General features: G+C 39.7%; 1 protein-coding gene across 9 annotated transcripts in view; it reads left to right on the forward strand.

The window, feature by feature from the left end:
• DCDC1 (doublecortin domain containing 1) overlaps window positions 1-12283 on the forward strand; it is a 246362-nt gene that overhangs the window by 102632 nt on the left and 131447 nt on the right. For all 9 annotated transcript variants that reach the window (XR_014505400.1, XM_083415302.1, XM_083415304.1 and 6 more), the window contains exons 11-12: window positions 4361-4462; window positions 6693-6859. Coding sequence is in view for 8 of the 9 variants with exons in the window: in XM_083415302.1 (XP_083271428.1) it covers window positions 4361-4462; window positions 6693-6859 (269 nt within the window). In the remaining variant the exon portion in view is untranslated. The remainder of the gene's footprint in view (window positions 1-4360; window positions 4463-6692; window positions 6860-12283) is intronic.

The following is a 12283-nucleotide window of genomic DNA, read 5'->3' on the forward strand; positions in this document are numbered from 1 at the left end:
ACCACCAAAGTTTTATAGGCATTGCTTGTTTAATATTGCAGTGCCTTTTATTTTTAAGGTAGCCCAGGACTTATACAAAAGAAAGAGCAAAAGCATCAGTTCAGCTTGAGTACTATCATCCCCCTCTATTTTTGCGTTATTATGTCTCTCTTCGCTTCTCTGCACTTGGGTGGGAAATTGTTTTGGCTGTAATATAGGAAATAGGTACTGCTCAGTGGCTCTTAGTGTAACACCTACTGTGAGGTTTAACAGAACTTTTAACAGTTTGTTTAGTAGTGGTGGAGGAACTAATGTGGCCCTTGTGTGTTGTCACTAGTTTTTCTCAGGTTGGCAGCTGGCATTGGAAACATGCTGGTCTAGAGAGATGTTGTTTTCCACTGTGCCCGAGCATTTTCAGACATTGTAGAAACACTGAAAGAAGTAATAGCCACAGTGTTCTTCCTGTAATCTCACTTCTTACAAAAGTCTGTGATAATGGACTTAAGATGTCTAACGAAAGTGTGGTCCCAAATAGTAGATGTTTCCATACTCCTGGATAGGAGTTGATGTTATATAAGTTGCCTGATCTCATGTCTTCCTGTTGTTCTTGTTTGCCCCAGAGATAGACTTCTTCCTCACCAGGAATAAAAATAGCCATACATTCCATATTTCAATTTTATTTTTCGTGCCTTCCTGCAGCTCTGCACTGAAAATCTGGCAATTGCAGAAAAGAGGCATTTCATGCTAATTATTTATATAGTATGCAAATTGTAAAATATAAACTTTTTATTAGATAAGATTATCAAATCAAATATCTTTATTGCCGTCCATAGACCCACAAAACAGTTTCAAAACAAGATACAGTTAAAACAACCAAACAACAGGCGAAAGAGACCGAGGGAGTCATTTTGTTATGTCTAAAGCATGATGGTCTTTGTTTCTTGCGACCTCTGAAAGAAACTTTGCCACAGTCAGGGTAATATCATTTGACCTATCCTCCAAAAGGTATTTAATATGGGAGGCTTCAGATTTCCCTGGCAAATTTGCTAGTAAGGGTTTAATCAGTTGATCCCTTGCTTGCTCATACTGCCCACAATGCAGTAGGATATGGTTCATGCAATCAACATCCTGAGAACATAAACAAAGCCTATTCTGGTAGGGGATGCCTCTCAGCCTACCATTTAGAACTTCCTATGGAAATACATTTAATCTAGCTTTGATAAATAAATGCTGATAGGTGGGTACGGACAAATTCCTAAGATATGAGGCTAACTGAAAGTCGTGCCCGTATTGTATTCCAGCTGCAGTCGGGCCACAGATTACATTGGATCTGGATCGCAGGTTGCTATGTGAGATGTCCCAAAGCCTTTGTCTCAGGGATACAATGGTGGTATCGTAGCCCAGTTGATACAAAAGGGATGGTGACAGTCCAATCGAGGTGGCTTTTCTGGTCATACTTTTCAGCCATGGGCTGATAAACTCCTCATTGGTTAGATATACAAGTAATCTCTTCCCCAGGCCATATACATATAGGGCCATATATATCCCCAGGCTGCAGGGTCAGGTCTCGGATTGTATTGAGATGACCAGGGGAGTGAGACAGGGCTGCATTCTGGCTCCCACTTTGTTTAGATAAGATTATAGGAAAGCTATTTTATATGCCCTATAAGTTTTTAAGGCTGTATATGTAGCAGATGCAGGTTCTCTTTGACTAAAAGCACTTAATATCTAAGGATGCTTGTCCTTGTTGCTTCTTCAGTCAATTATCTGCGCAGAAAATGTAGGGAATCACAGCTATGCACAGTTTGCAAGAAGGGAGGAATGATGAGATTGCCAAAAGTGCTGCAGCACATGACACCTATTTTCCGTTGATGCTCTTTCTTTAACTTGTAGTCATGCAGTGCCAACTGACACAAAGCAAACTTTCCTATATGCCTACCCCTAGAACCCATTTCTAACCCATGTCTCACCAAATCATCAGCAGTGTGCTGTTCCAGTTGACTTGATTCAGCCAGTAGGAATCATTTAGCCTTTGTGCTTTTTAGTGTATAGCAGTGTCTTGCAAATACATTTATAAGTCTACAGTATTTTTTTACTAGCCCCCTTTTTTATACTAGCCCCCCTGCACACACATAGCTACATTAGCCATTGTCCTTTGAATACAATGATTTGTATATAGATTCCCTGCCTGGCTACATAGCATCAATTCTTGCCACAGGTGACCAGTCAAGTGACTATTTACCAGCAGGATATAATATATACTGGCACTTTTCAGTCAAAAGTAACCCTTTATCTAGAAATGGGTAATTTCTATGAGTGTAGTGTTTAGCTGATTGGTTAAAGGCCTTTTGAATGTTTAAAAGGTGCTCCCAAACTAACCATGGAGCAGATATGTGTGCGTATGCAATACACAAGTGTATAGGGACGCTGGTGGCGCTGTGGTCTAAACCACTGAGCCTCTTAGGCTTGCCGATTGGAAGGTTGGCGGTTCGAATCCCCACGACGGGATGAGCTCCCATTGCTCTGTCCCAGCTCCTGCCAACCTAGCAGTTTGAAAGCACGCCAGTGCAAGTAGATAAATAGGTACTGCTGTGACAGGAAGGTAAAGGGCGTTTCTGTGCACTCTGGCTTCCATCAAGGTGTTCCGTTGTGCCAGAAGCCGTTTAGTCATACTGGCCACATGACCTGGAAAGCTGTCTGTGGACAAACGCCGGCTCCCTCAGCCTGAAAGCTAGATGAACACTGCAACCCCATAGTTGCCTTAGACTGGATTTAACCATCCAGGGATCCTTTACCTTTTTACCTATAAGTGTATACAAAGATGCAGGGAACAGGTGCCATCTTGGGAACAGGTATTGCCTCTTTCTCCTGAGAGTGAGGAAGCTAGCAAGATTGGGAAAGCCCACCTCTGGTACTGTGAAGGCTCCTGAATCCTTAGACCTCCCAGGTCTCCTGAAACCCAGTCAGCTGCAGCTTTGAGTTCCCTGGCATTAAGGGTGACAGTGCAAAGAGATGAAGAACACAGTCTTTTTTGGCCTCTCTTTCTCCTTTCATGAGGAACACCTGGCCACTCTTTTCACAGCAGCCCTCAACACGTGCTCCATGAGACGCAAGAAAGCCTCTAAAGGCAGGCATCATTCTCCCCACTGTCTCTCAGGGAGCCGTTCTTGCGCTGCTAGACATTGCCAGTCTTGCTCTCATTCCGGCACTACAGCAAAAAATACAGATCGCAATGGTTTGTCAATATTCTCATAACCAAGTATTTCCCCCCTCTTTTTAGTTATGTAATAGATTTACATTTATTCAGTATAATGCAATTAACTGACCAACATCTAATTCATTGGGTAACCATGCTAGTCGTCCAAAGTCTGTGAGTTCCCTTTGTGATCCAAGGGCCCTGTTGGGTGTAAAAGGTAAAGGTACCCCTGCCCGTACGGGCCAGTCGTGTCCGACTCTAGGGTTGTGTGCCCATCTCACTTAAGAGGCCGGGGGCCAGCGCTGTCCAGAGACACTTCCGGGTCACGTGGCCAGCGTGACGAAGCTGCTCTGGTGAGCCAGAAACGCTGTTTACCTTCCCGCTATAAAGCGGTACCTATTTATCTACTTGCACTTAGGGGTGCTTTCGAACTGCTAGGTGGGCAGGAGCTGGGACCAAAAGACAGGAGCTCACCCCGCCGTGGGGATTTGAACCGCCAACCATACGATCGGCAAGTCCTAGGCACTGAGGTTTTACCCACAGCGCCACCCGCGTCCCTCTCCTGTTGGGTGTGTAGGATTGACCCATAGGGCACAATGCACCAGGAAGTTCTCTTGCAGAAGCTCCTTTAAAATGAATGGAACAGAACTGGAACATTTCAGTGAGGCATAAAAATGTGTTCACTTCATCAGGCGCAATGGGTGCACCCTTGCATTTTTCATCTATCATACATGCACTGGAAGAGCGGCCACAAGCCTCTCCGTGCTTCTTTCATGCTTTTCACTGCTCAGCAATGTCTTATATGTAGAACATGACTAACATTCAAAATAATCCTAAATTATTTCCAGGGTGAACATTTACATAGGTCACATTTCCTTAAGCTTCCGTTAGACAAGTAGTCTTTCCATGTATTTGTAGGTGAAAATTCAAGTGAACATTATGAAAACACACACATACACATTTTTGGTAGAATGAGGGCATTTTTCTTGGTTTTAGCTAGTATTAAGCATCCAATATGACTTAAAAAAACAAAAAACCCTTTATGTGCACCAGACTAATGTACTTTGTAGTGAGAGCTGAAGGCTTGGTACCTCTTCATAAGTCAATGCTGAATTTTCTGATTAGTGTAAGCCATTTTGATTGTAACTTGCATAACATTTACTTAATTACTGTTTATTTTTGAAGGTGTATGCAAATGGCAAGGATACTGGGGAGATTCTTGTTTACATCAGTAGAAAAGAAATGGAAATCAATCCTGGGGACCAACCCAGTGCTGCTATGGAGAGGGTAAGCGAGGAAATACTTCCCTAAGTGCATACATTTATTCGAATGACTGGAAGCTTTCATTCTGGGGATTTATTTTGCAGTTCCCACATATAGCATATTTTCTATTTATGATTCTTGCAGTTTCTCTGTGCTCACATGTAGAGGCTAACTTAATAACCATTAAAATGGTGAGATGTGACTGTTCACTTGTTTTGCTTCTGTCAGAGAATGTTGTATTTGAAGAGCTTTGAATGAATCAAATACATTCAAAGACATTACCAACACCACGCAAGTGGTGAAATATTCCTGGACTAGATGATCCTTGTGGTTCCTTCCAACTTTTGATTCTCAGATTTCTCCTTCCCCCTGCAGTCCCCAGATCTGCTCTGGAGGGTCCCTCAACCCTCCGTAGCAGATTTGGGGAGTGTGTGTGGGGGGAGAGAAAGGGAAATCCCATTGGACAGCTGAAAATACATTTTGGTTACATGCGAACACCACCAGATTTCAGCCAATATCTCTGTAATCTTTAGGATAACCATGTAAAGTTGACTAGTATTATTATCTCTATATTGCAGATGAAAGAGAGATCAGAATGCAAGATTAGTAGCTCGTTGGAGAAAATTTAGTGGGCTTTGTGGCTGAGTTTAGATTTGAATGAGGGACACCCCAAATCATGATATAGGAAGCCAATATGCCTCTTTAGCCAAATGCCTCCACTGATATCCCCCCTTTATTGATCATATGTATGTATAGGAATAAATCAGGAGATTTATAACTATATTGACAGAGTAACATGATGGTATGCCATAGGTCAGGGGTCTCCGGAGCCGCATGTGGCTCTTTTACACCTTTGCCACGGCTCTGGGGCAGATACTAGCGAGGGGAGGAGGTGCATTGTGCGCCCCGACACTCCCCACTGTGGCGGGCACTGTACTGGCTGTGACGTCGCATGGGGGCAGTGCGTCCCGACGTCACCTTCCCACCCGCTGTCAGATCGGAGGGCAGCGGCGCGCATGCTTTAAATGTCGCAATGGTTTTGCGGCTCCCAGGTGTTTTTTTCTTTGGAAACTGGTCCAAGTGGCTCTTTTTGTCTTAAAGGTTGCAGACCCCTGCCATAGGTGATACGGTAATCTCTGAAAGAGATAAATCCCAGATATGGAAGAACATGATCAGTGATTTGTTGTGTAGATTGTGATGTTTCCTTAACTGCTGTGAGTATTTATTATTATTGGAATTCTTGCACTAATGCAAGAGATAATTTTACTGTGTCATGTTTATGGTCCCAACAGCTGTTAATAATACTGGGGGTGTACCACTGGTTTTATAAATACTGTCACAATATGGTCATGTATCTGAGGCCTCTGTGATATGCTCAGTTGCAGAAGCTGGCAAAGGAGAATAGAGTATGAACCAATCTACTGGAAAGAGCTTTCTGCACTCAGAGAAGAGTGACAACTAGGAGGGGCATGTGGAATGAAGTGACTATATTTAGAGCCATCATTACGATGCCATGAAATGGAAAATTGATCACAGAATGTGCAGTGTACTAGTGTTTGCTACATAATAGATTTCTAAAAGTTCCTTAAAAGGAGAATTTTTATATTTTAAGGTATAAAATTCAAATGAATTCAGGGTGGATTTTTGAACTGTCTCGCAAAACATACTTTGTTTAAATATTCCACTGAATTAAACTGCTTAGCGCTATTTTCTCTGGGAGAGCATGGTTTGGGGCTTGAGTGGTAGGGGTTTTTTTTTTGGCCATGCCTCAGTGTATATTTTTACAGCGCTGAAATTGTTAAACGAGTCTTGCGTTATCCCTGTTCAGCTATTGATCATCAATGGTTTGGCAGGAGGATGGTGGGGAGCACAGTAATTGTCAGACCTTAACAAGCTCAGTAAAAACAGCAGCAAAATGTAGCTCCAAATGTGGACTGGGAAAACATAACCTTTATCAAGAAAGCTTGTTACAGTATGTAGAAGCTAACTGCTTGTTCTGTACAACTGTCACATCTGCTTTCAGCTTGTGTGCCAAGGGGTCAGAGCTCAACCATAATCCTGTTGCACCCCCTGCTGGTTAAAAGCCTGTGCTCATTTTGTTACTTTACACTGAGATAAACATTGCAGTCATTTCACACTTCTTTTAACATTCTATATGAATTTAATTATCGTTTGTTTGGACATCACTGGTTATGGAGTACAAACAATTTATTACAGATGTTCCCATTTTATTTTTTATATCTTCCACCGCCAGGTACAGCACATGATTCACCAAAGGCTTCAACATTCAGCAGATTTCAAACCATCAGGCCTCAGTCGGTTTCCGACCCGGCTTTTTGACGAGACTGGACAAGAAATTAAAAACCCACTTTTACTGCAGAACGAGCAAAAAATTTGGGTTTCTTATGGTGAAGATTACAGGTAGGAGCAAAGTGTTTAGCTCTGTGACTGTCAGCAATCTTTGTGTTGTCAAACTGCTGTAAAGGGAAGTTTGATAACCTCCAAGTAAAATCCCTTTTATTTTTATTGTAAACTCCAACAAAATTTCAGAGGTCTTGTCTGAGACAGTATTGTTTGTGGAATATGACATCTCTGTCTCTGACTTTCTGTCTTAATGCCTTGTCATAGTTCTTGATGTCTGCCTGTCAGCACAGCAAGAGGGATTTTTTCATGTCTGAATAGTCACCTTAATGATAGCAGATGGAAACACCACAGGGGGTCCAAGCCCATCACACTGTCATTGTCACAGACTGCCCTGACCTGTTTCCACTCCACTATTTTTTTGTCCCTTTTTAAAGGAGAAATGGATGGTAATTGAAAAGGATCTTAAGCAAGATTTATGAAGCTGTAGACAACATGATTCCCTACTACTGCTCTATGTTTTCACAAATAAAGTCTTAACCTTTTGAGCACCAGTGATGGTAGAATGAAAAATAAATTGGTAAAACTTGTAAAGTCTGACCAACTATAGTTAAAAATGGGAGGCACCAAGTCCATTCAATAGTTAATTTATTTGTAGCATTTCAGGAAATGAGCTTTTAAAAAATCCACACAATTATTGTTACTTCCAGAAGCAAAAATTAATGTATTTCAGAGTTTGTCTTGCAATAGACATGAAGTGAATTATTTTTTCACTAGCACAGTAAAAAGTTACTTCTTTATGTGTGTGGCAGAAGTGTTTTAGTAAGATATATCTGTATTTATTTATTGAACTGCAAGCCAAGGATACTTGATGTGCTATACCTTTAATGTACGATTTCTTTTATTTATTTATGTTATGGATATACACCCACACCCATGAACCCAAAAATATTTCCACGTTTTTACGTTGCTTTTTCATTTTCTACAACTGGCTTTGTTTACATTTTTGAATAAAAAATACCAGGCACTTTATGTAAATTTATAAAGAGATAAGAAATTTGTAAAGCCCAATATAATTGCCCTTTCCTTTGTTTTAATCGGTACAATCATAGCACAACCCGATGCTTGTTTGTGCCATGGTAAGTTCCACAATGTTTAATGGGGCTTACTCCTATGTAGGTGTGCATGGAATTGTAGCCTCAGTAATATTCAAGATCTGGGAAATTATTTTTATGACTAATATGAAAAGTGAGAAGGCTGTAAGTATATATACAATGTGTTAAAAATACAATACTAAGCACTTCAGATGAATATTATACAGCTATTTTCTTCCACCTCACACTGTTTTTAAAACAAAGAAAAATTAATACCTGAGCCTTAACTTTACTGCCAAATTCAATTTCCCGTAGAATACTGCAACTAGAGCATGTAGCTTATATATGCTATATGATATACAGAAGTTGGTAAGGGTTCATTTCTATAATGACATCCTTTATGTCCATAAACAATATTCTGACTAGACCCTACCTGCATACCTTAAGATTTGCTCACAAATTATAGCCATTCTCACATAATGTATCTTCAATGATTACTTGCAAAGTAATTATGGTAACCATGAAACTGGCATGTCTTCTCAAATTTAAATTGTCTTATAAAGATATTGTCAAGGATCAATGTGGCTGTGAAAGGGGAAATAAAACTTCTAAGTTTTAACAATTTATTCTATTTAAAATGTTCCTTTTCTCTTGTTTTTCTTATCTGAATTCTTATATACAGTTCACTTGTAGTGATTTATTATAGCACTGTTAATCATGTTATTTTGATTAAGAAATATTAATACTGAGCCCTGTCAAAAAAAATTGTGAACCGAAACAGCAGCTCTAATTCTTTGGAAATGAATCCTCCAAAAGAACAAAATATTTGTGTTAATGCGGGGGGGGGGGGGAGTATGTTATTTTCATCATACTTTTAAGATAGTTTTTTTCCTTGTTTTTATATGTTCGAATTATTTCTTGGCATTATGTTTTGTAAACATGCAAATGATTCATTGTTTCAATAGTTGATTGATTGTAAAAGGTTGTTTACTTATCTATTGTTTGACATTTTATGAGCAGCAGTGAGTTTAACTTGATGTAAGCACAGGCACAGTAGAACAATTTGAGAGCAGAAGTCTTAAGTGCACTCCAAAAACTGAGCAGAATGGAATGATTATAATCTTCATAAATTTATATAGTTCAGAACAACAACTACATTTGTCTTCATGCTGATCATGTTAAAATATTTATTTATTTCACAATGAATTATTTTTCAATTATAAAAGGAGTAACATGGCTTGTACTTGAGTAATTTAATTCTCTTTGTACCAAACTGGAATCTGGCTCACTATTAAGTTTATAAAGTATCTTATGTACAGTTTACATCCTTGTAATTGTGTTGACACAGATTTAGAACAGCAGTTCTTCTCTGAAGGCGTGTCTGTTTCCCCTTGTGAGAATAGAGAGTCTTTTCAGAAATGTTGTTTGCCGGCAAGTCATCTCCTGAATAGTAATACCTGAGGTTGAAATTATAATATATAGTGGACTCTTTTTGCCAAAATTAACTTGAAGTCATGTCCACAAGGCTGCTTCACAAATTGGACCTAGAACTACAAGATGCATTGCTGCTTTATTGAAAATTGGCATTGCAGTATGAAAGAACCATTTAGACAAAATAAGGAAGAAATGTACAGTATAACTGTACACAGGGTGCTGTCAAATGCAGCAAATGTACAAACTCACATGAAGTGTAGAAAAATAGGTATTATAGATTTTTATTTTCACCCCAGCTTTAACCCTATGGATATGCAATCTTAAGAAAAAATATCATGAATTTTATTATTTGATCATAATCAATAACTCTGATTATTACATCACCCTATTAAAAAGCACTTTCCTTCACTCTTTCTTTGATCTTGGCATAAAGGCTGCTTCACATGTGTCATTTCATCTCTGTGGAGATTATCTAGTTTGGGGGGGGGGATGTCACATATGTTCTAGCACCAATTTCTCAACACAGGAGCTTGCTTTTGAAACTTTGTATTTCTATCTCCATTTTACATAGTTTCAAACAGGCCTGTCCTCTTCTTTTCAATGAGAATGCTTTTGTCCTATGTTAACACTGCAGGAAGTATTTCAAAACACTCCTGTAAAGGACATAGCTTCATTGAAACGGGGTCTCAGTTTTCTGCCTTCTGTCGCCATCAGGAATTTTGGGGGTGGGGGTTGTTTTGGATTCTTGAGTCTTAATTTCATTCCTACAAGGGATGGTCCCATTATTTTGCCATGGCCAAATATTGTAAAATATTATATAAAGTCCAACATATGTTTTAAAAAGCCACTTAGCTCTGTGTGCACGTGCACACACGTGTGTATGTTGCTTACATGTGTGCGTTGCTTATATGTGAGCACACACACACCTCTCATTGAGAAGCAGGCACAACTTCTACCCTCTTTTCAGCAAATAAGCTTTTCCTACTGGCCATGTTCTGTAATCACGGACATCTCCAAATAGTATTCTATAGGAAGTGTGATACAAACACACAGACAGCATAGTTAACATTTATCATAGCCACAAACATTCACAGCAGACAGCATTTTAGTAGCCTGAGCAATTATTTGCTATTTGCTAGAATTACTGGACGTTAAGCCTGAAGACGTTCCATCCAATCCACTATTGCTATTAATACGTATGCATTCAGATGTAGCTGGTGGTGTAGCCTATGAACACTTTGTGACGTGAGGCAAACTCTACTGCTACATGCAGCACATCCCTTTAATAATTATGAAACTGATTGGCGCCATTTTGCTAGTTGCATTTGCCAAATCTGTACACTTGTCTGTTGGTCTCTCAGATGTCATACAGTTGTGCTAGTAATGATACAGGCCGAACCTCTCCCACAATCTTAGGCTACCACCCAAAAGTACAAGTTAACCTGGCAGATCTGTTAAAACCTAGTACTGTCTCAATTGTATAAAAGTATAGAATAGGATGTCTGAAGTTTTAGCAAAAAAAAGGGGGGGTGCACAGGTGAGAGGTGCTGAACCCACCCTGTACTTTTCTGTCCTTTGTGAAGTAAAAGTAAGAGGATAGTAGAAGCTTCCACCTTCTCCTTGGGGTACCACAAAGTTCTTCATTCAAAAATGTCTCTGTTGTGAAAGTTCTTACAGTTTTCCTGACTCTTGTTGTTCAATCCTCCAAGCCTCTTTCTCTGTTTACTCTGTCCACGGTTGCATGACAGGCAAGCTGACATTATGATAACAGGGAATTCTGGCCTCATCATGATGCTGTTGTCCTTTTTGGAAGGCTGCTGCCTTGACTCTGCCTAGTCAGCCAATTCATACTTTGTTAATTCATACCTTCCATGGAAGGTAGCTCACCTCTTGGTTTCTCTAAGGAAAAGTCCTTTTATTTGTCATAGTCATCAAAAGCTTTCAGCAGTTTAAGTGGAGAATTGATGAATCTATGAGCATATTCACAAACTCTCCAGACTTATTTTGCCAAATATTACATCACTTACTATGGTGCATGACAGGATGTTTGACTAGGGATTTGACATCTGCTCAGAGATAATCTTAGTTGATTGTTCTTATAGTCTACCTTTATTCCTTCCTTCAAAGTTTGTCACGTCCAATAATCTAAATGCTCTGTTAGGGATTTGGGTTGTGCCAGTCTCAGTGGCCCTACTCCAGCCAGCTTCTCCCAGTGACAGAAAATGCCTTTCCCTTTCTTCCAAGAAGACTATCAGTCAACTACTTTTACAGACCCCTCACCAAACAATTTCTTACAATTGTTTCACATTTTTGACTACTCACCAGTTGATGCTTGTCTTGTGAGGTTTTTAATGCAATTTAGAGCATTTTTGCCCTATTGGAAAACTGCGAGTCAGAACCACATTGGATCTTCTCTGACATAACTAAACCTCATAATTTGCACCACACACTATGCTCAGCCTGTTGGTCCTCAGAAATGATGAAGGTGTAGAACTGAGGAGAGAAAGAGAATCTGCACTGCTCTAGGAGGAATTCTGTCTCCCTTATTACCTGGTTTCTGCTGAAAGGAGACCCCCCCCCCATTTCTCCATTTTAGCTTCATAGTTTAAGAAAATCACCAGTGTGAGCATGTGCCCTATTCTTCATTAAATGCAACTGTATTTTCTCTTTTGTAGATGATCACCTTGGAGCTGGTTTTAGTTCTTTTTTCTTTGTTCCCCAACAATTATTTCTGCTTGGAGATGACTCACTATTCCAGGAATAATTCAATTTCCTTGCTGTTTATAACCTATAGGTTAATAAAGATGACAAGCTAGCTTGTAGTGAGAATTAATTCCCAACATGAAAGCACTGGAACTTCAATAGGGCAGTAGCTACGAGATTACTAATTTTTCTCAGCATCAAACAGAAAGAGGTATAGATTTGAATGTCTTGTTGCTAAATTCATTTTTACCAA

Source organism: Podarcis tiliguerta (assembly GCF_965153285.1).
Source record: "Podarcis tiliguerta genome assembly, chromosome: 1".
Taxonomy (NCBI): domain Eukaryota; kingdom Metazoa; phylum Chordata; class Lepidosauria; order Squamata; family Lacertidae; genus Podarcis; species Podarcis tiliguerta.